Source organism: Oryx dammah, unplaced genomic scaffold (assembly GCF_014754425.2).
Source record: "Oryx dammah isolate SB20612 unplaced genomic scaffold, SCBI_Odam_1.1 HiC_scaffold_26, whole genome shotgun sequence".
NCBI classification, from domain to species: Eukaryota; Metazoa; Chordata; class Mammalia; order Artiodactyla; family Bovidae; genus Oryx; species Oryx dammah.
The window spans coordinates 19,716,721-19,736,840 of record NW_024070210.1 but is presented as its reverse complement, the minus strand read 5'-3'; the positions used below and the strand labels follow the sequence as shown (position 1 = coordinate 19,736,840).

Sequence of the window (20,120 nt, the reverse complement as noted above, 5' to 3'; positions counted from 1 at the left end):
ACTATAGACTGACTCATGAGGGAGAAGGTTCTTGGTCATTGAGTGCATTTCGTGTATCAGCCAAATGATTACTTAAAAACTCCTTCACATCAGAACTGTGACTCCTAGAGTATTATAAAGTGCTCCTCCAAACAAAGAGAGAATTAGGTTCTTCAAAAAGAGGCACGGTGTAAAGTTAGAACAGGTTTTGTCTGAGCTCCTCAAGGATGGGGCCTTTGTAGCCGTGATGGCCTGGCACACAGTGAAAGAGGCGAGTGTGTGAGAACTAAAACCAAAAGTTCATTGGGTGAAACTTTTTTCAAGGCAGAGTTGAAAGACAGACAGGCTTACTTTATCATTTCTTTAAAAGCAGACAGCCAGAAAAGCATTTGGCTTTCCGTTTATAGAGGTTTAAAAAGTTGTCTTGAGTTTCCGCTGCTACCAAAAAGTAAAACTAAGATTCCAATTCACTTCTTTCTTTGATCTCTGTGCCTTTTTGAAAAAAAAAGTTAATTTAGTGTACTTAAAATAGGATCATTGGAGCCAACTGGAGGATATTCACTGTTCTAAACAAGGACCCGATTTAGGAAGTGACAAAGATTATAATTAGTGAATTCTTTTTTTTTTTTGATGAGCCCTTTCACTAAAATTTTCATCAATTCAAATTTTCATTTGTTTTTAATAATGGAGGTAACTGTTTAGTGATGCTTATGAGTTAAGCTTGTAAATGACTGTCATTTGTGCAAAAAGTAACGAGGGAGATATTAGAGTAGGAGTTTTACTAAAATATTTCATAGCCTCCCCTACGTTGCAGAGGCTTTTATATAAGTTTTTCTCCCTGGATCCTTATGAGAGTTGCCATTTTAAAAATAAAGACAGAACTTGAGTGACTCCAGGTGGGGAAGCTGAACTTAGCTACTGATCTTCCTCCTCCTAATCTCCTTCTCTTTGCAACACCCCAATTGGTGGTTCTCCCCACACATTTATCAGTTTGTAACAAAGACACCTGTCACATGCATCAGTTAATTCAGGTCCTGTATTGTGATTTATTGTATCGATTACTTATAAGTTCATTAGTACCCACAGACAGATTTGTAAATTTCCATGTGAATCTTTGAGTATTATACCCTGGCCCTTTTTCCTGGACTCTGTCAGTGTTTACTTTGCTGATGTTACTAATCAAGGCATATACTTTAATGAAGCATATATTATATTATTATTCTACATAGGAAAAGTTATTAGTAAAATGGTCTCATTAAATAGATAAATGTTCTTTCCAGAAATAGACGTTTACCTTAATATATGCCAGCTCACCCACTTCCAAATTGCTCTTCCAAAGGCAGTTTGAAATTTATACATCTGGAAAGTGGTCCCTATGTAATGTAAATGATAGCAATCTTTGTCTTTCAGACCTTAGAGTAAGAGCTTCAGAAAATACTTGTTCCAAGAATGAGTGCCTTAGTGACTTAGCAGATTACTGAGTTAAGAGAAACCGCTGGAATGTGCCAGCTGGACGACACACAGAAGGAACACTAGGATGGTGACGTTTTCTCTTGGCTGTGAATGACCGTCAGAGCTTACCTACACAAGGGCCAGAAGGCTTTGGTTTCTTACTGTGTCTATTTTAGGTTGGCTCAGTGCTAATGACTCCTGCCCTTGTTCACAGTTTACATGCTTAGCGTATACACACTCTGCTGAACAGAGGGGTGTATCCCAACCACAACGTCCACAGTTCTGGCATCCACGTATGCACGCACAAGACTGAGTACAGACCTGGGAGCAAAACCAGAACCTGTCGTTCGAGTTCAGTGCGTTACACCCAGGACTACCCTCCCGTTTGGGCGAGGTCCCTGACGTTGTCTTTGCCTTCGGGGAAACCCCCCCAGGTTTGGAATCAGCCGCAGATCCCCGGCCTCGATCGACAGGCAGAACACCCACTCAGACATTGGAGGCAGCGGGAAATCCACACCCAGCTGGCAAAGAAGCGAAGACAGCATCGCTGACCAGATGGGTAAGTAACTGATTCCTACAATAAGCAAGCTGCTTTTATACCCAGGTGACTTTGGCTACCCAGGTTGATGTCATCAGTGCATTCTCTTCTCTAGTACAGCTCTGGGTCATAAATAGGAATGATCATTAAGTCTGTTACTGTGTGTATAAGTCAAGGCAGCAATTAAGACCTGAGAGAAAAGTCAAGGAATTCTGTTCAAAAATGACCCTGACTTTGAAGACAGAAAGTACACAGGAATTATTTTCATCACTAAGGTTGAAATGCCAGAGTCCTAAGACACTTATGTGCTATCTCCCTCCCCCACCTTATTTATTTGTTTTTGCCTAGTATAAAGGCCCTGGGAGATTAGTTGATATTCTTAACGTTGAGTTTTAAAACATTTAAAAGCTGTGTACAAAATGGGAAAGAGATATAATTGTTCTCTAGTCATCTCTTGAGGATGCCTTTCTTCCCTTTATAGGCTCCCCCCCCCCGCCCCCACTCTTCTATGAAGCTGTCAGCTAAGGAAACGTCTTAGGATAAAACCAGCTGGAAGGAGAAAAGATTTGCCTGAGTGAGCCTTCCTTTGGGTTTTTGGCACATGGCCCATTCCCTCTCCCTGTCTCGCTACACAATTCTCTGATGACATCTAAATACTAGTTGATACAATAACATTTTGCCGTGAAACAGGATTGAGTTTCAACACAGTAGCACCAGGGATTTAGCATCAACACAGTTGATACATCAGGGACGTGAATCTGGACTGTTAAAGGGTTTTCCCTTTGCCTCTGTCTAGTAGCTTTCCCATCAAGGTGGACTAAAAAAAAGTACATTTCAGGGCTGAAAACAGATCAGTGTTCACGGCAAAGACCTCATCGTTTTATCCTCTCTGCAGACACATCCTTTTGTTCGGTTTTAGTGACTGTGCCCACGTTTCCATACCTGGCGGGGGAGGGCATCCTCAGTGCAGAGGTGGGGTCCATGCTGGGACTCTCAAAACCCACGAACATGGAAGGGAGTGGAGATGCATTCAGTTAAGACAGGAGCTGAAGAAGAGAAGCAAAATCCTCAGGTTCTGAAGAGAGGCTGTGTTCCACCCCTTCAGTGCAACGTGTTCCTCGTTATTGAAACCATCTGTCATTCCCTACTCTCGTCCCACTCCCCACCCCCCACCGAAAACCTGAGCATATTCGGATCCACTGTTCCGCTCTTGACAGAACGTTTCGAATCCCATATGTTTTGATACCGTTGAGATGGTAACGACACAAGTGAACAGGATCCCTCCTTCAGCGTGACTTTAGCAGCTTTTTTTTGGCTCCTAGTTGCAGGCTTTGAACAAAGCTGCCAGCGGGCCTTTGTGCACTGTTCAGGGTCACGCTTCCCACTCATGTGAAGTCATACAGGGAATGAAACAGTATCTTGGGAGTGGAGAGGGTAATTACAAGGTTTGTCCTAGGCCCATAGTCATTCTTTCGCATAAACCTTCCTCTAAGTCTTTTTTTCCCTTGTATCCACTTTAGTTTGGTGGCATCTCACACTTCATAGATAAGGTTCTGAAATGAATACCGGTGAATCTTTTTAACACATTGGTTCATCCTTTTAGTAAGGTTATACCTTTTCTTTTAAAAAAAGAAGATACTCCTAGAGCCTGCCAGAGAAGCCTTTTGTTTTTTTTAAAACCAAGACCTTTCTCGATTCAAAATCTAAGGCTACAAAGAAAATGTTCAAATAAATTTTTATAACTTTTGATATTCTATCATCCCAGAAGGATAACCCAGCCCTTTCTGCCTGGCACTTCAGAAGGAATCTGGAGCTTAGCTGACACAAACCATGCTAGGGAGGAATCAAGACAAATAATTGTTATGTTCTCATTCCTCAGTACACCGTATTGTGTAGACAAGGGACTGACCTTCCTACACTCGATTTGTAAGAACACAATTCTCTAACGACCTTCAGGTCACTGGTTGAAAATGTGAAGCAGATTCTTACTCATTAGCCAGGCTTTCCCCGTCTTTGTCCATCAGCAGATGATAAGCTGATTCCCAGGGGAGACCCAGAGCTTAGCTTGTTGAGTTGGCTCACTCATCTCAGTTTGTTTTTCCTGCCTCTCCACTTTTGGACACGATTGAGAGTCAAAGAGTATACTGCTCAGTCCTGTGCGTGTTAGGAATGGCCTTGCACGATTGTTGCCATCAGCTCTCAGGTGTGTTAAAGAGGCAAAGTCGTTTACCTTTCACTTTTGGAACAGCCCCATCCTGAACGCCAGCGGAGTCCAACAGGAAGCAATTGTTTTAAGTAAACTAGTCGCTGTGTGTCTTTTCTGTTGTGCTTAGCTTACAGTTATAGAGGACCTCAGGAATTCAATTCTTTTGTCCTCGAGCAGCATGAATATACAGGTAAAATATGTCCAAAGTGTCATGGTAAGTAACACGCGATTGCATCCATGCCTGTCTAGGTAACGTAGACCAAGCGAGGTTAGCCACACTTTGCAATGAATGGATTTCATAAATTTAATCCATATATTTGATTCCCTGCCTCCCCAAGCCGAAAATCGATTCCTGACTTTGCCGCATTGTTCATGGCCTCTGGTTTGGTGGCACTTGGCTCTGCTCATGTGTGGTGTGACACACTGTCACCAGCTGCAAGCTTTACCCATCAGCCACTTAGCTCTTGACATGCTGTCTATCATGTAAACTCTCAACAAGCTTCCCGCTGAAATTCCGAGTTTGCTGGCCAGTGAACTGAGAGGCGCAGGGGCAAGCCGTCCTCATTTGTCAGCCTGTGCCCGCGTCTGTTTAGTGCCTGCACCGTAATGTCCTGTGCTGTGTTCCAGAGCCAACCTGCCACCTCCCAGCAGTATCCAAGGTACTGCCAGCTTTCCGAGAGAGCCCCAGTGGGAGATTAATGCGTCAAGATCCGGTGGTTCACTTGTCTCCAAACAAACAAGGACACGTAAGTTAACTATAAAGTAATAAAAATGGTGCAGTAAAAACTGATGCAATGGACAGGAACTTGGGCAGACTTTGGGAGCTGGTGAGGGACAGAGAGGCCTGGTGTGCTGCAGTCCATGAGTCACAAAGAGCTGGACACAACTGGGAGACTGAACAACAGCAAATAAAAATGGTAGATTCCTAGCCCTGTGCCTTTCTTGCAAAGTGAAAATTGTACCGGTCTGCTCTCTTATTCTTCCACAGTGTCAGAGGGGAAGTCATCCTGGTAGAAAGTGGGCATTGGCTGCCATAGCCCTGAAATTTCTACTGCAATGGCCTTAAGCTTTTTGTTGTTGTTTAGTTGCTAAGTTGTGTCCAGCTGTTCGTGACCCCATGGACTGTAGCCTGCCAAGCTCCTCTGTCCAGGGCATTTCCCAGGCAAGATGCTAGAGAGGGTTGCCATTTCCATCTCCAGGGCATCTTCCCGACCCAGGGATTGAACCAGAGTCTCTTGCAATGCAGGCGGATTCTTTACCCCCTAGCCACCTGGGAAGCCTGGTCTTAAGCTTGTGTTGAGATTAAATTGAAATTCCTTGTTGGGATGCACCTGCCACCCCCACGGATTTGGATGGAAGGCCATGTGATGCAATCACAGACAATCCTAGTGTCTGTAATAGAAATGTACTTGATTAAGATTTTATTTGCTTACACAGTTGCCAGCATGAAATATGAATGGTTGGAACATCAGTCAAGGAGACAGACAGCATCCTGACAACTTGTCCTGCTGCTTTTCTTTCCTTCCAGGGCTCTACTGATTGTTGTCTCTTTACCATAATTATACACAGTCCCCCATCACTTACAGGTAGAATTGGGAATAAGAGACTCTCATTTTCTCCCTCTTTAAATGCAGTGGATTTCCTTGGTCTGTCTGTTCACTGGAATGTGTATGTTTATATTTATGTCATTTTATAGAATGAGGACATAACTGAATTTAATATTCACTGATTTAATGAGGGGGCTCAATTTTTTTTTTTTTAATTGAAATGAGTTTTGAGTGTAGACTTCACAGGTTCATGAGCAAGCATGCTGTACTGGGCTGTGGAAGAGAGACTTACTGGTGAAATGTGATGCTGTCTCAGTTCCATTTGTAAATGTGAGATTACCCTAGTCATCTGTCAATTTCCCCTCCTTCATGAACACTGTTTATATTGATTACATGGTCAAATAGTATTTTGGTTAGATTTGGTTAGATAAAAAATATTCTCAAAGTTAATTTCACCTGTTTCTTTTTCTAAAATTTGGCTAGAGCACTTAAAATTCCCAATGTGGTTTGAGTTACATCTACATATAAATCTGTCACATACTCTACACTCTCAACACATCTGAATGTGGACTGGCCACATTTTAAGTGCCCAGTAGCCATGCATGGCCTGGGGTTAGCAAATTCTATAGCCCAGGTCCAGGTGCTACAGGGGTTCTGCCCTGTAGCAACTGGGCAAAATAAATGATGACTTTGTAATGCAAGTAGTTATTGAGAGAAACTACAGTAGCACCAGTGAAGTACCTGGGAAATCCTTCTTCAAGGGGAGATCTTTCACTTTGAGGTTTGTCCTCCCCCAGCCCCCTTCCCGCAGCCAGTAAAGACACACACACGTCTTTCCTCTTCTTTTCTCTCAATCTCCACCAAGTGTCTGAACTTTCAGCCCTCTAATTGAAATACTGTTTTACTCAGATATCCTTTGAAATCATGTTTCTTTGATAAACTGTAAAATCTTTCTGAGCAACCAAGCCACTATCCAACCAGCATTCTGCCCACGTTTTTAAAATTTGAGATATGATTCACATTATTCGCATATCGAAACATTCACACATTGAAAGTGTACTGTTTCGTGGTGTTTGGTATATTCATAGAGTTGTGCAACCAGTACCATGATTTAACTCCAGAACATTTTCATCACCCTGAAAAGAAAGCCTAACTCTTCCATCCCCTCCAAGCCATTGACAACCACGAACTTACATTCTGTCCCTGTGGATGTGCCACAGAATGTCCACATTTTGACATTTCATATGAATGGAATCATATAGTGTGTGGCCTTCTGTGTCTGGCTTCTTTCACACAGCATGTTTTCAAGGTTCATCTGTTGTAGCATGTGTTAGTACTTCGCATCTTTTTATGACTGAATAATATGCCATTGTGTGGATATAACAACATTTTTTCATCCATTGATAGACATGTGAGTGATGTCTACTTTCTTGGCTATTAAGAATAATGCTGCTTTAAAATTCATGTGGAAGTTTTTCTTGTTGACATAGGTTTTCATTTCCCTTGAGTATATAATTGCAGCTGTTTTCCCATAGCAGCTGCCCTGTTTTACATCCTACCAACAGTGCCCACCATCCTTATTGTTTGCCTTTATCCTAGTGTGTATGAAATGTTTCTTCATTGTGGTTTGATTTGCATTTCCCTAATGACTAATGATACTGAGCATCTTTTCATATGCTTGTTGACCATTTGTATATCTTCTTTGGATGAATGACTATTAAATCCATTGCCCTTTTTTTATTGGGTTATTTGAAGCACGGAAGTTTTTAATTTTGATGAAGCCCAGTTTATCTATTTTCTCTTCATTTTTTTTTACTTTTGGTGTCCTATTTAAGAAACCATTGCATAGTCCAGTCGTTTGTGTACCTATATTTTCTTCTAAGAGTTCTATAGTTTTAGCCCTGACACTTAGGTCTTTGACCTTTTTGAGTTTATTTTTCTATGTGGTAAAGACCCAACTTCATTCTTTCTTGTATGTGGATATCTAGTTTCTCAACACACATCTGTATAAATTTTACCTCTTAGCACTCCTTAAAAAAGCTGTCTTCTAAATAGATGCTATATAAAGAAAGAAAAGATTTCTAAGAAAAAGTCTTATATTCTGCCTTCTGTTTACTCTGATCAATACGGTCTTTCTAATTAAAAGCCCCTTGAAGTATCACTTTCTTTCTTTTTTTTTTTTTTTCACTTTCTATTTTAAAACTGAGATATTAGAAGACTCTAATGACAGTTTTGACTTCGCCGGTGGCACAGATGGTAAAGTTCCACCTGCCGTGCAGGAGACCCAGATTCGATCCCTGGGTTGGGAAGATCCCCTGGAGAAGGGAATGGCAACCCACACCAGTGTTCTTGCCTGGAGAATCCCATGGACAGAGGAGCCTGGCAGGCTACAGTCCATAGGTTTGCAAAGACTTGGATACAGCTGAGCGACTGACTAGGCACACATCCAATGACAGTTTAGGGTTCTTTTATTTTATTCCCCCTGATTAAGACTCCCTCAGTGCTATAGTTGCTTCAGCATAAGCTAAACAAATGAAATAATGAAAAGTGGATTCTAAAACAGCAAAGTTTCCAGCACGTCCTGCCATGAAATCTTCTGAATAGGTTTTTCCAGGTACCCCCGCCTTGCTTTTAGTCATCATAGAGGCGTTTTTGTGTCTCTCGAACCCCCTAGGAAGACACGTTTCACAGTCATTCCCCTGGTATTTGTTTCCCACTCTTCAAGAAGCCCAGCCTGTCGTTAAGGACCCCTGCTTTCCTTGCAGTCCGACAGCCACTACTCGAGCCACTCCAGCAGCAATACCCTGTCCAGCAACGCGTCGAGCGCCCACAGCGATGAGAAGTGGTACGACGGGGACCGCACCGAGGCCGAGCTCAACAGCTACAACTACCTGCAGGGCACTTCGGCGGACAGCGGCATCGACACCACCTCTTACGGCCCCAGCCACGGCAGCACAGCCTCTCTGGGGGCGGCCACCTCATCGCCGCGCTCGGGGCCGGGCAAGGAGAAAGTGGCCCCGCTGTGGCACAGTTCCAGCGAAGTCATCTCCCTGGCAGATCGGACTTTAGAGGCAGAGAGCCATGGCCTGGACCGGAAAACCGAGTCCTCCTTGAGCTTGGACATCCACCCCAAGAGCCAGGCCGGCTCGAGCCCTCTGAGCAGGGAGAACCCCACGTTCAGTATCAACGATGCTGCTTCTCACACCAGGTAACCGCCCCTCCCACTCCCCACCTCCTGCGTCCAGTTTCTGGCCTCTTTTCACTTTCCTTTCATCAAGAGTGTATTTTTTTAAAAAAAGGCGGAGGGGCCATCTTTTGCACAGTGGTGGTTAATTTTTATATATTTATTTACCATCCAAACCCTTTATTTCTACCATCCTAGTGCATTATTTTAAACTGTGAGAAAAGTTTGCATCTGTTTTTTTGTAGCTGTATTTGATTTTATAAAAGTGTGCCTAACTGCATACCAGAGTAAGAGGAGAATTTTGTCCTGTGGCTTCCTGCTAGTGGTAGACAATGTAGAATGAGACAGTCTTTTGAAGAAGTAAGAAAATCTGGACCATATTTTTGAAAGGGAGGGGTCTTTTCCAAGACTAACAGAGCATATCATGTATGATGCTGGACACATCCTTAACGCTCTCTACCAGAGGACATCGCTTATCCAGTGTTTGCCCAGCAATCTGTTTTCAGTAATTGGCTCCCGACAGTGATGTGTTGAGGGCGAGGGGTGTCCAACAGGAAAGCAAGGCTAAAATTAGACACAGCCCATCTACCTTTCAGAATAGAAACGTACATATTCCCCTGTATCCTCAGCGATCACACTGATAGGCAGGATAAATACTGGTTTTCATTTCCTCTTTGGCGTTTGAGCCTACAGTCCAAAATATGACAAGATATTCGTCCTTTTAGGGAGGAAACATTCATCACCATCTTTGGGGGCCTGTTAATCTCTGTGGTGGTTTCTCCTTTTACCTTCTTTTGTTGTCAATCATTGATCAGCCTGTGTGATAGCGTCTAACCTTGCCGTCTTCCCATCCTCTCTTACGCCCTAAAGAAAAGCATCAGAGAAGTTGAGTTGAGTTTTGCTTTTCCAGTGGGAATCCAGATACATAATCTGTCAGTAAACCCCAGGTAATCTTCACGAGAGAGGACATCCTTGACTTAATTTGGATTTGTTTCACTTGATCAGTTAAATAGTCAACTTCTCCTGTTGTCTGTATTGTTACCGATAAGAGGCATACACTTCCCATCTTTTAAAACATTGATGGTATGAAGCATTTCCTGACTTTTATCTCTGTTTACCACTACCACGTTGCAGTAATAAAAAGTGATTGTGACAGGCCTGGTAACTGCATGACCCCCTAAGCAGAAAAGCAATTGGGAAAGTCATCTCAGGATTCTTGGGTAACATGTATCCAATTTCCTGTCCATAATTCAGAAAACAGAATGTTTGGTACAGATGGATTAAGGAAGTGTTTGGAAAACAGAAAGCCAGGCATCAAATACCATGATAATATAATATAGACGTAGAATCGCTCAACTCAGTTATGTGACTGGCTTGTTTCTAGCACACCCACTGTCTCATTAAGTACAGCCTGTGCACTGACTCAGAACATTTCACAATAGTTCCTCTATGGTTTTCAGGTTTACCTTGACTCCTAGATTTGGTTTTCAGTTCTTCATTCTGAAAAGAGAATGTCTTTTTTGAAATAGTACTCCATCTGGGGAATGTATCTCTGATCTAATTGGATGGCAGGAGAAAGTTACAGGTCTTGTCTAGAATGGCATCGCTCTGGAATAAAGTTAAAAAGTGCTGGGCCTCTGAAGCCAAAGCATAGAATGTGGACTGTCCAATCTAACAGATCTACCAAATCCCAGGGGAGATACGAAGCACCCTCTGGAAAGTCGGCACCTGGTTTAGCATCGTCTGAATGTGCTAACTGCGGCTGCCTGAAGGTCTTAAAGGATTAGCCACATTTTCTGCTTCCAGCTGACCATGCAGAGATCATTGAAATCATCATTTAGAAATAGCTCTTCTGTTGAAAGTCAAGGTTGCTCGGGAAGAATGTGGCCTTTCAGGGAGGATGGCAGGGCTTCCCACCCACTGGTAGGTTGAGTCACATTCATTTGCGACTCCGGTTAAGACGGATGCTTTGTGACTCCAGTTTGTTGATCTTGGCAGAGGGAGCTGGATAATCAGAGCTTTAGCAGACTTCCTTTTCTGGAGGAAAGGGGGGACTTAGCCACCAAATGCACATTGCTCGAGAAACTAAAATCACTGCAAATTAGAGTGTTTGTGTCCTCGGAAGACAGGAATAGCAATTAATGTGGAGATCTCTTGACAGTGCATAAAAGAGCTTGTACCTGGGACTTGGTGACAAAATCTAAATTACAGTGATTAAGCTCCACTGCACATTTCTGCCTGGGCTGTGTTCCTACTGCCTCTGTCCTCCAGTCTGCCTGTTGATGGCTATGCAGGTTTTGTGTGGCCCTCCCATGAGAACTGCTTATAATGTAGGTTGGTAATTACATAGGGTTATTCTATCTGGATGTCACTGAGAGGAACCATACACATTGAAAGCTTTCTACAATTAAAAAGTCTATTCATTGCTTTTAAGTGTTACTGCTAGAATATACATTGTCTATGAAGCTTGGAAATTTAGGGAGAGATCTTTTAAAACGAAATTTGTTTTTGTAATGGGTGTTTCACTTACAGGTCTTAAACCACTCAGAAAAATGATTCGTGGTGAGCATAGGAAAGGTGAAGATAGTTTCAGTTTTAGTATACTCTTATCAGGTGGGTTCGCTTTGTCTTAGAGTTCTGGTCTTGGAAGTAGGCAGTGTCTATTTGTGTGGTGACTGAAGACTTCCTTAGTTTACAGAACTCATCCTGCTGACCACTGACCACTGCTGATGGCAGAACTAAGTTCATGACCACGTATTATAACGCTAAAGTGAATTCCCTGGCAGTGGTTAAAACTCTGCGCTTCCACTGTAGGGGGATTCCATCCCTGGTTGGGGAACTAATATCTCAAATGCTGCACAGCGTGGCCAAAAAAAAAAAAAAAAAAATTTGTTAAAAACCCCACCTTGGACTTGCACACACGTCTCGTTTGTAACATCCTGACCTGACCTGTTTTGAGTGTCCAGACTTCTGTTCCCCACCCCTTGTTACCAGCTGTCTTGCTTCGCATAGACCTCCTCAGTGCACTCATGCCAATTAGTATCCACTTATGTGACCACACGGTGTGGGTGGTGTGTCAGCCAGAGCCAGACATTCTGGGGTGTGAAGTCAAGTGGGCCTTAGGAAGCCCTGCTGTTAATAAAGCTAGTAGATGCAGTAGAATTCCAAGAGAGCTGTTCAGAACCCTCAAGGATGATGCCATCAAGGTGTTGCACACACTATGTCAGCAAATCTGGAAGACCCAGCAGTGGCCACAGGAATACTAGTAAGGTCATGTTTAACATCTTGCATGTTAGGCTTCAGCATTATGTGAACCAAGAACTTCCAGATGTCCAAGTGTCCTACCTGGGTTTAGAAAAGACAGAGGAATCAGAGATCAAATTGCCAACATTTGCTGAATCATAGACAAAGCAAGAGAATTCCAGAAAAGCATCTGCTGCTGTTTCATCGACTACACTAAAGCCTTTGACTATGTGGATCATAACAAACTGTGGAAAGCTCTTAAAGAGATGGGAATACCAGTCCCTCTTACCTGTCTCCTGAGGAACTGTATGCAGGTCAAGAAGCAACAGTTAGAACCCTGTATGGAACAACTGATTGGTTCAAGATTGAGAAAGGATTATGACAGGGCTGTCTGCTGTCACCCTGTTTGTTTAACCGATATGAGGAGCACATCATGAGAAATGCTGGACTGGATGAGTTACAAGCTGGAATCAAGATAGGTGGGAGAAACATCAACAATCTCAGATATGCAGATGATACCACTCTAATGACAGAAAGCAAAGAGGAGCTAAAGAGTCTCTTGATGAGGGTGAAGGAGGAATGAAAGAGCCAGGTTAAGACTAAATATTAAAAAACTAAGATCATGGCATCCAGCCCCATTACTGCATTTCAAATAGAAGGGGAAAAGGTGGAAGTAGTGACAGATTTCCTCTTCTTGGGCTCCAGAATCACTGCAGACAGTGGCCGAAACCATGAAGTCAGAGGACAGTTGTTTCTTGGCAGGAAAACGATGACAAACCCAGTCAGTATATTGAGAAGCAGATATTACTCTGCCAACAAAGGTCCCTATAGTCAAGGCTGTGGTCTTCCCAGTGGTCACATATGATTATGAGAGCTGGACTGTAAAGAAACAGAGCACCAAAGAATTGATGCCCTTGAACTGTGTTGCCGGGGAAGACTCCTGAAAGTCCCTTGGACAGCAGGGAGTTCAAACCAGTCGGTCTTAAGGGAAATCAACCCTGAATACTTGTTGGAAGAACTGATGCTGAAGCTGAAGCTCCAGTACTTTGGTCATCTGATGCGAACAGCCGCCTCATTGGAAAAGTCCTTGACACTGGGAAAAATTGAGTGTAGGAAAAGAGATCGTCAAAGGAAGAGATGGCTGGATGGCATCACCAATGCAATGGACACGAACCTGGGCAAACTTCGGGGAGATGGTGAGGGACAGGGAAGCCTGGTGTGCTGCAGTCCATGGGGTCCCAGAGTTGGACACGACTGTGTGACTGAAAAACAACATGTGATCACATATACTTTTGGGGAGAGGCGTCGGAAGGTTTATTAATTTCAAATTCAAAGTTTTTTTTTTTTAATTGGAGTGTAATTGCTTTACAATGTTTTGTTCGTTTCTGCCGAACAACAAAATGAATCAGCTCTTTGTATATGTGTATTCCTCTCCCTCTGAGACCTCCCTCCCACTCCCCCAATCCCACCCATTTAGGCCATCACAGAGCACTGAACTGAGCTCCCTGTGCTATACCACAGCTGCCACGTGCTTCCTGTTCAGCACAGGCTTCCCAGGTGGATCAGTGGTGAAGAATCTGCCTATCAACGCAGGAGACACAGGTTCAGTCCCTGGGCCAGGAAGATCCCCTGCAGAAAGGGGATGCCAACTCACTCCAGTATTCTTGCCTGGGAAATCCTGGTGACAGAGTATCCTGGAGGGCTACAGTCCTGGGATCGCAGAGTCAGATATGACTGAGCACAGCACAGCGTATACATGTCAGCCTCATCTCCCAGTTCATCCCACTCTCTCCTTCCCTGCTGTGTCCACGCATACATTATCTACTTCTGTGTCTCTGTCCCTGCCCTGGAGCTAGAGTCATCTTCCATTTTTCTTGATTCCACATGCATGTGTTAATATACAATAATTTTACTCTTTCTGGGTTACTTCACTCTGCATGACCAACTCTAGGTCCATCCACGTCTCTACAAATGACCCAATTTCATTTTGCTCCTTTTTATGGCTGGTAATATTCCATTGTATAACATGTTCAGTTCAGTCGCTCAGTTCAGTTCAGTCCAGTCACTCAGTCATGTCTGACTCTTTGCGACCCCATGAATCGCAGCACGCCAGGCCTCCCTGTCCATCACCATCTCCCGGAGTTCACTCAGACTCGCGTCCATTGAGTCCGTGATGCCATCCAGCCATCTCATCCTCGGTCGTCCCCTTCTCCTGCTCAGTTCAGTTCAGTTCAGTCACTCAGTCATATCCAACTCTTTGTGACCCCATGGACTGCAGCATGCCAGGTCTCCCTGTCAATCACCAACTCCCAGAATTTACTCAAACTCATGTCCATAAAGTTGGTGATGCCATCCAACCATCTCATCCTGTCATCCCCTTCTCCTGCCTTTAGTCTTTCCCAGCATCAGGGTCTTTTCAGATGAGTCAGTTCTTTGCATCAGGTAGCCAAAGTATTGGAGCTTCAGCTTCAGCATCAGTCCTTCCAATGAATATTCAGGACTGATTTCCTTTAGGATTGACTAGTTTGATCTCCTTGCAGTCCAAGGGACTCTCAAGAATCTCCAATACCACAGTTCAAAAGCATCCGTTCTTCAGCACTCATCTTTCTTTATGGCCCAACTCTCACATCCATACATGACTACTAGAAAAACCATAGCTTTGACTAGACAGACCTTTGTTGGCAAAGTAATGTCTCTGTTTTTTAATATGTTTTTAATATGCTGTCTAGGTTGATCTTAGCTTTTCTTCCAAGGAACAAGGGTCTTTTAATTTCATGGCTGCGGTCACCATCTGCAGTGATTTTGGAGCCCAAGAAAATAAAGTCTGCATCTTACTTATTCATTCATCTGTCAGTAGACACAGGTTGTTTCCATGTCCTGGCTGTTGTACATAGTGCTACAGGGAACGTTGGGGGATATGTCTCTTTTTGGATTATGATTTTCTCAGGGCATATGCCAGTAGTGTGATTGGTGGGTTATAGTTTTAACTTTTTAAAGTTCTATTTTTAATTTTTTAAGGAACTCCATACTGTTCTCTAAAATGGCTGTATGAATTTACATTCCCACCAAAGTGCAAGAGAGTTTCCCTTTTCTCCACACCCTCTCCAGCATTTATTGTTTGTAAGTTTTTTGATGATGGCCATTCTGACCATTTTGATTTGTATTTCCGTAACAGTTAATTGGGCTTTGTAGGTGGCTCAGTTGGTAAAGAATCCACCTGCAGATGGAAAGGATGCAGGTTCTATCCCTGAGTTGGGAAGATCCCTTAGAGGAGGAAATGGCAACCCACTCCAGTATTCTTGCCTGGAAAATTCCAAGGAGAGAGGAGTCTGGCGAGTTATAGTCCAGGGGGTTGCAAAGAGTTGGGCATGATTGAGCATGAATAAGGAAGGATAAATGAATGATGGGAGGCATCTTTTCAAGTACCTCTTGGCCATCTCCCACACACATTTTTACTGCCCTCCAGTATAAGAGGATTTCTTACCCAGTGTGTTCATTCTGACACCTTTGCATAGTATGTGCCACACTATACTATGAGCATAAAAGATAGATGTTCAAGGCACCAGCATTATAGATGCTCAGTACATTTTGATAAGCAAACAGGATTAGTTTCTTCCTTAGTCTTCCCACTTTTTCCTGATGTCTCAAGGTCCTTACAAATAAACCAGTTTGAAAATAGCATAAATCCTTAACTCCTGACTCCTCTGGAAAACGACTACTATGTTCTAAAGCTTATTGTATAGATATGTCAGTATTTGCCCAGAGCTACAGTGCTTTTATATGTAAGTGCGTATTTAAGAGTGACCGTAAAGTCCTTGTGTGGCATGAGTTTTTCAGTAAAGTCACTTCTACATAAGATTTTTTATCCTGCAAAATATAACATGGGGATCCTTTATAACAGCTTATCTACAAATATCATTCAAAATCTGGATATAAGTTGGTCAGTATCTTACCTTCACTAGAGCCAGTGATTAAAGGCCAGGAGAAATGGCTGCCCACAGATGTTAGTGCAGTTTAATTTCATGAATGAATGTTTTCTTCTGGTTGACCTAATAAGTTAAGTATTCATGCCAGAAAAGGTGTATGTTTCTCGAGGGTAGGGTAAAGAAGGACTTCTTATACTCAGTTTACATGGAAGATTAAGAAATGCCTCTGATTACCCTAGCATAGGAACAATCTATGTATGAGTGCCTGTGTGTAATGTGTTAGAGCTTATTAGTTTAAATTTTGTTCTCTGCCTTCTTTGGCATCCTGGGTGAAAAATGGGCCTTCCTTCTTTGTTTAGAGATTGTTCCGTTGTCTTTATCTCTAATGTTTCCCTCTTAAATCTCTTCTGCCTGGAATCTTTTTAAATTACTAACAATTAATGTCTCTCTCCTACATTTTTGTCTTAGAGTCAGACTGAATTATTTTTCCAAGTTTAATGGACTTGGACTTTAAAGCGAAGCCTCTAGAATTCCCCAGGACTCCTCTCCAACACATAGTTGGCTCTACTTATCATGTTTATGAATCGTTTTCTTTGATAATTGTTGTTTTGTGGTCCCACACACCGTGAACATAAGGGTTCTATTTTATTTTGCTTCGACACATCAGAACTCCAGGTGATCTGGACTGTCTTGCCCCATTTCCATTTCTTATGAAAGCTTATGAGAGTGGCTGATTATTTTAGCCAGAACATTGGTGATATTCAGCTCACCTCAAAGACTGTGAAAATCAGAACCACTGTGGCTGAAATTTCAACACTGAGAAAATGAGAGCTCTCATCAAGCCCCAGATATCGGATTTCCTGATGCAGAGGTCATTAATAGCAAGGAGAGAGATTCCATAATCTTTCAGAGTAATCTGTCAGTCCCCTCACTCGTCAAAATTTTGTCCTGTATCTGCCTATCTGAAATTCCTCTGGCTGCAGGTTATTCTGAGCTGTCTTTTCTAAAGATTGAAGATTTTTCAAGTCTAAGATTATGAAACATGTCTGTGCCAATAAGAGACAGTTGGAAAATAATGTAACACCATATATATGGTAATAGCCCTTCACCTCCAGGCAAGTCCAGAGAGAAATGTAGGGGAAATAGATTTGGATCCTGAGATTCAGGTTCAAGGCTGAGTTCTGTCATTGACCAGCCATAGGGCCTTTGGCAGTCCTACCGTTTCACCAAGCTTGTCCCTTAGATTCGTATGCTCATTTGCTCAGTCGTGTCCGACTCTTCGCAACCCCCGTGGACAGCAGCCTGCCAGGCTCCTCTGTCCATGGGATTTTACAGGCAAGAATACTGGAGTGGGTTTCCATTCCCTTCTCCAGGGGATCTTCCCAACCCAGGGATTGAGCCCATATCTCTTGGGACTCCTGAACTGGCAGACAGACTCTTTACCACCACTGCCACCTATCTGTAACTGATTAATACCTAGTCCCCTTACTAAATGGTTGTTTCTGTGTTTATTGAGGGTTTTAAAAAAAAAAGTTTATCAAAGGTATTGCAAACTGTAGATGTACTTTTAAGATGAAAGGTTTTCTGTCGTTTCCTTCTTAAAGAGCTTTCTATCATTGAGTATACTTATCTTGCTACTTTTCCTTCAGTAAACATGTATCTCCCAAGAAACTTTACTCCTCGAGTTTCCTGCTTTTTCTTTATCCTTTTTAGATGCCGATTCTGGACATGACACTCTTCTCAGCTATGCCTGATAAAATGATAATATTCATAGTTACATCTTGTTAGCTCCCTATTTGGAGAAGACAGTGGCACCCCACTCCAGTACTCTTGCCTGGAAAATCCCATGGGCGGAGGAGCCTGGTGGGCTGCAGTCCATGGGGTCACTAAGAGTCGGTCAGGAAAGAGCGTCTTCACTTTCACTTTTCACTTTCATGCATTGGAGAAGGAAATGGCAACCCACTCCAGTGTTCTTGCCTGGAGAATCTCAGGGACGGGGGAGCCTGGTGGGCTGCCGTCTGTGGGGTCACACAGAGTTGGACACGACTAAAGCAACTTAGCAGCAGCAGCAGCAGCTTCCTATTAACTAGCTCAACATTGTAGACTTATTCAGCTTGGGGTCCACCATGACCCCTCAGGTCTCATCTGCTGGGTAGGCCTAACCAGTCATTTCCCAAATGGCATCCCATTCCAGTATTCTTGCCTGTAGAATCCCATGGACAGAGGAGCTTGGTGGGCTCCAGTCCACGCAAAGAGCGGACACAACTGAGTGACTTCACTTTCACTTATGTGTCCATGTGTTCTTGCCCTTACTCATGATCTCCCTCCTGTAGGTGAACAATTTTCTTTACAGCAGTCACTTGGATATCCCCTTTGCCAGCTTCATCATTCCTGCCGCACTTCTTTTCTCCTCAGTCCTTTATAATTAGTGTCTTCGGAGCCCTCCCAAAGTGCAGGGCCAGTATCAGACAGAATCGGCTAGTGCTGCACACAGTGAGGGGAGTCCTCCCTAATCGTTATCCTCCACATTATCTGTCACCCAGAAGATTGTTTGTTATCTGTACAAGTAGTCACAGGAAACCCGATCAGCTTCCCTCCCCTTGGTATCAGGCCAGCTTCCAGCCTTTGGGCAGATCTTGCCACAGGCGCTTGACAAGTGACTAATTGCTGCTCTCCCCCTCCTGAAAATACCTTCCCAGGCTCTATAAAATCCACCCCTCTCTGTCATGCCTGGGTAGTAGGGGACTCCAAGTGTTTTCTTCAGCAGCTCTCAGTGGTACAGAGTGGTGGGCAGATGTTTTCTGTAGGAGGTGGTGGCCTTGTTCATGACCCAGAAATTGCAGAACGGTTTCCCAGGCCCGCGTAGCTTCATCAGTTGGGGTGTTGACTCCTAATCTGCAGGGTACCCTGTCCTGTGGGGGTCATCCCTTCCCAAGATCAACAAGCAGATGTAGCTCCTCCTCTGCAGAGTGGCACCCACCGTAACTAGTGCCCTTTTTGGAAACGAGTCATCTAGCATTATCTCCTGTCAAGCTTGACCGCAGCTGGGAATGTGAATAGCCAGGTTGCAGCACATTTGTTCGTGGTTTCCTTTGAGCAGCAGATCAAGATGAGAAGTTTGGACAGATTCAGACTGTCTCAGATTCTGCGACACCCTGTTGCCTCTTCTCCTCTCTTTATGAGGCGAATCTTGCGTGTGTGTCTGTCCTCTCTTCCGTTTCAAAATGCATGTGCTGTGCACCCCTAGTTCATAGTAGCGCTGTTTACACCAGCCAAGACGTGAAGCAACCTAAAAGTCCACTGACAAAGGCATGCATAAAGAAGGTGTGGTATATTACACAATTGGATATTACTCAGCCATAAAAAGAAAATGAAATGATGCCGTTTGCAGCACCATGGATGGACCTATGATCATACTAAGTGAAGTCAGTCTGACAAAGACAAACATTATATGATATCACTTACATGTGGGATCTTTAAAAATGCTACTAGTGAACTTGCTTATAAAATACAAAGAGACTCACAGACAAGAAAATAATATTATAGTTACCAAAGGGGAAAGGATGGGGAGGGATAAGTTAGGAGTGTGGGATTAACTCACTACTATATATAAGCTGGATAAACAAGGACATTCTATATAGCACAGGGAACTGTAGTCAATATCTTGTAATACCCTATAGTGTAAAAGAACCTAAAAAAAGATACATATGTATATGAATCACTTTGATGGACACTTGAAGTAACACAGCATTTTAAATCAACTATATCAATTGAAAAAAAATTTTTTTTAATTCATGTCCTGGAATGACCAAATAAATCAAATATTGGTCCATTTTTAAGAAAGGGAAAATGCCCTATATTTCATGTAAGAAAGAAAGCTGGTGTCTCCTCATGTGTAATCCAAGAGCACCCTGACTAAATTCTTGGGCTTCTGGGATAGCTCAGTTGGTAGAGAATCCGCCTGCAGTGCAGGAGACCCCAGTTTGATTTCTGGGTCAGGAAGATCCACTGGAGAATGGATAGGTCACCCACTCCGGGACTCTTG

At 43.2% G+C, this 20,120-nt stretch overlaps 1 protein-coding gene across 7 annotated transcripts in view; it reads left to right on the top strand.

Annotated features, from left to right (window-relative positions):
* Positions 1–20,120, top strand: part of SIPA1L1 (signal induced proliferation associated 1 like 1) — a 381,195-nt gene that overhangs the window by 335,570 nt on the left and 25,505 nt on the right. For 5 of the 7 annotated variants that reach the window (XM_040226164.1, XM_040226161.1, XM_040226158.1 and 2 more), the window contains 4 exons: positions 1,866–1,990; positions 4,303–4,365; positions 4,803–4,921; positions 8,488–8,930. In XM_040226164.1, coding sequence (XP_040082098.1) covers positions 1,866–1,990; positions 4,303–4,365; positions 4,803–4,921; positions 8,488–8,930 — 750 coding nt within the window. The remainder of the gene's footprint in view (positions 1–1,865; positions 1,991–4,302; positions 4,366–4,802; positions 4,922–8,487; positions 8,931–20,120) is intronic. The other 2 variants (XM_040226163.1, XM_040226162.1) reach the window with 1 other exon arrangement.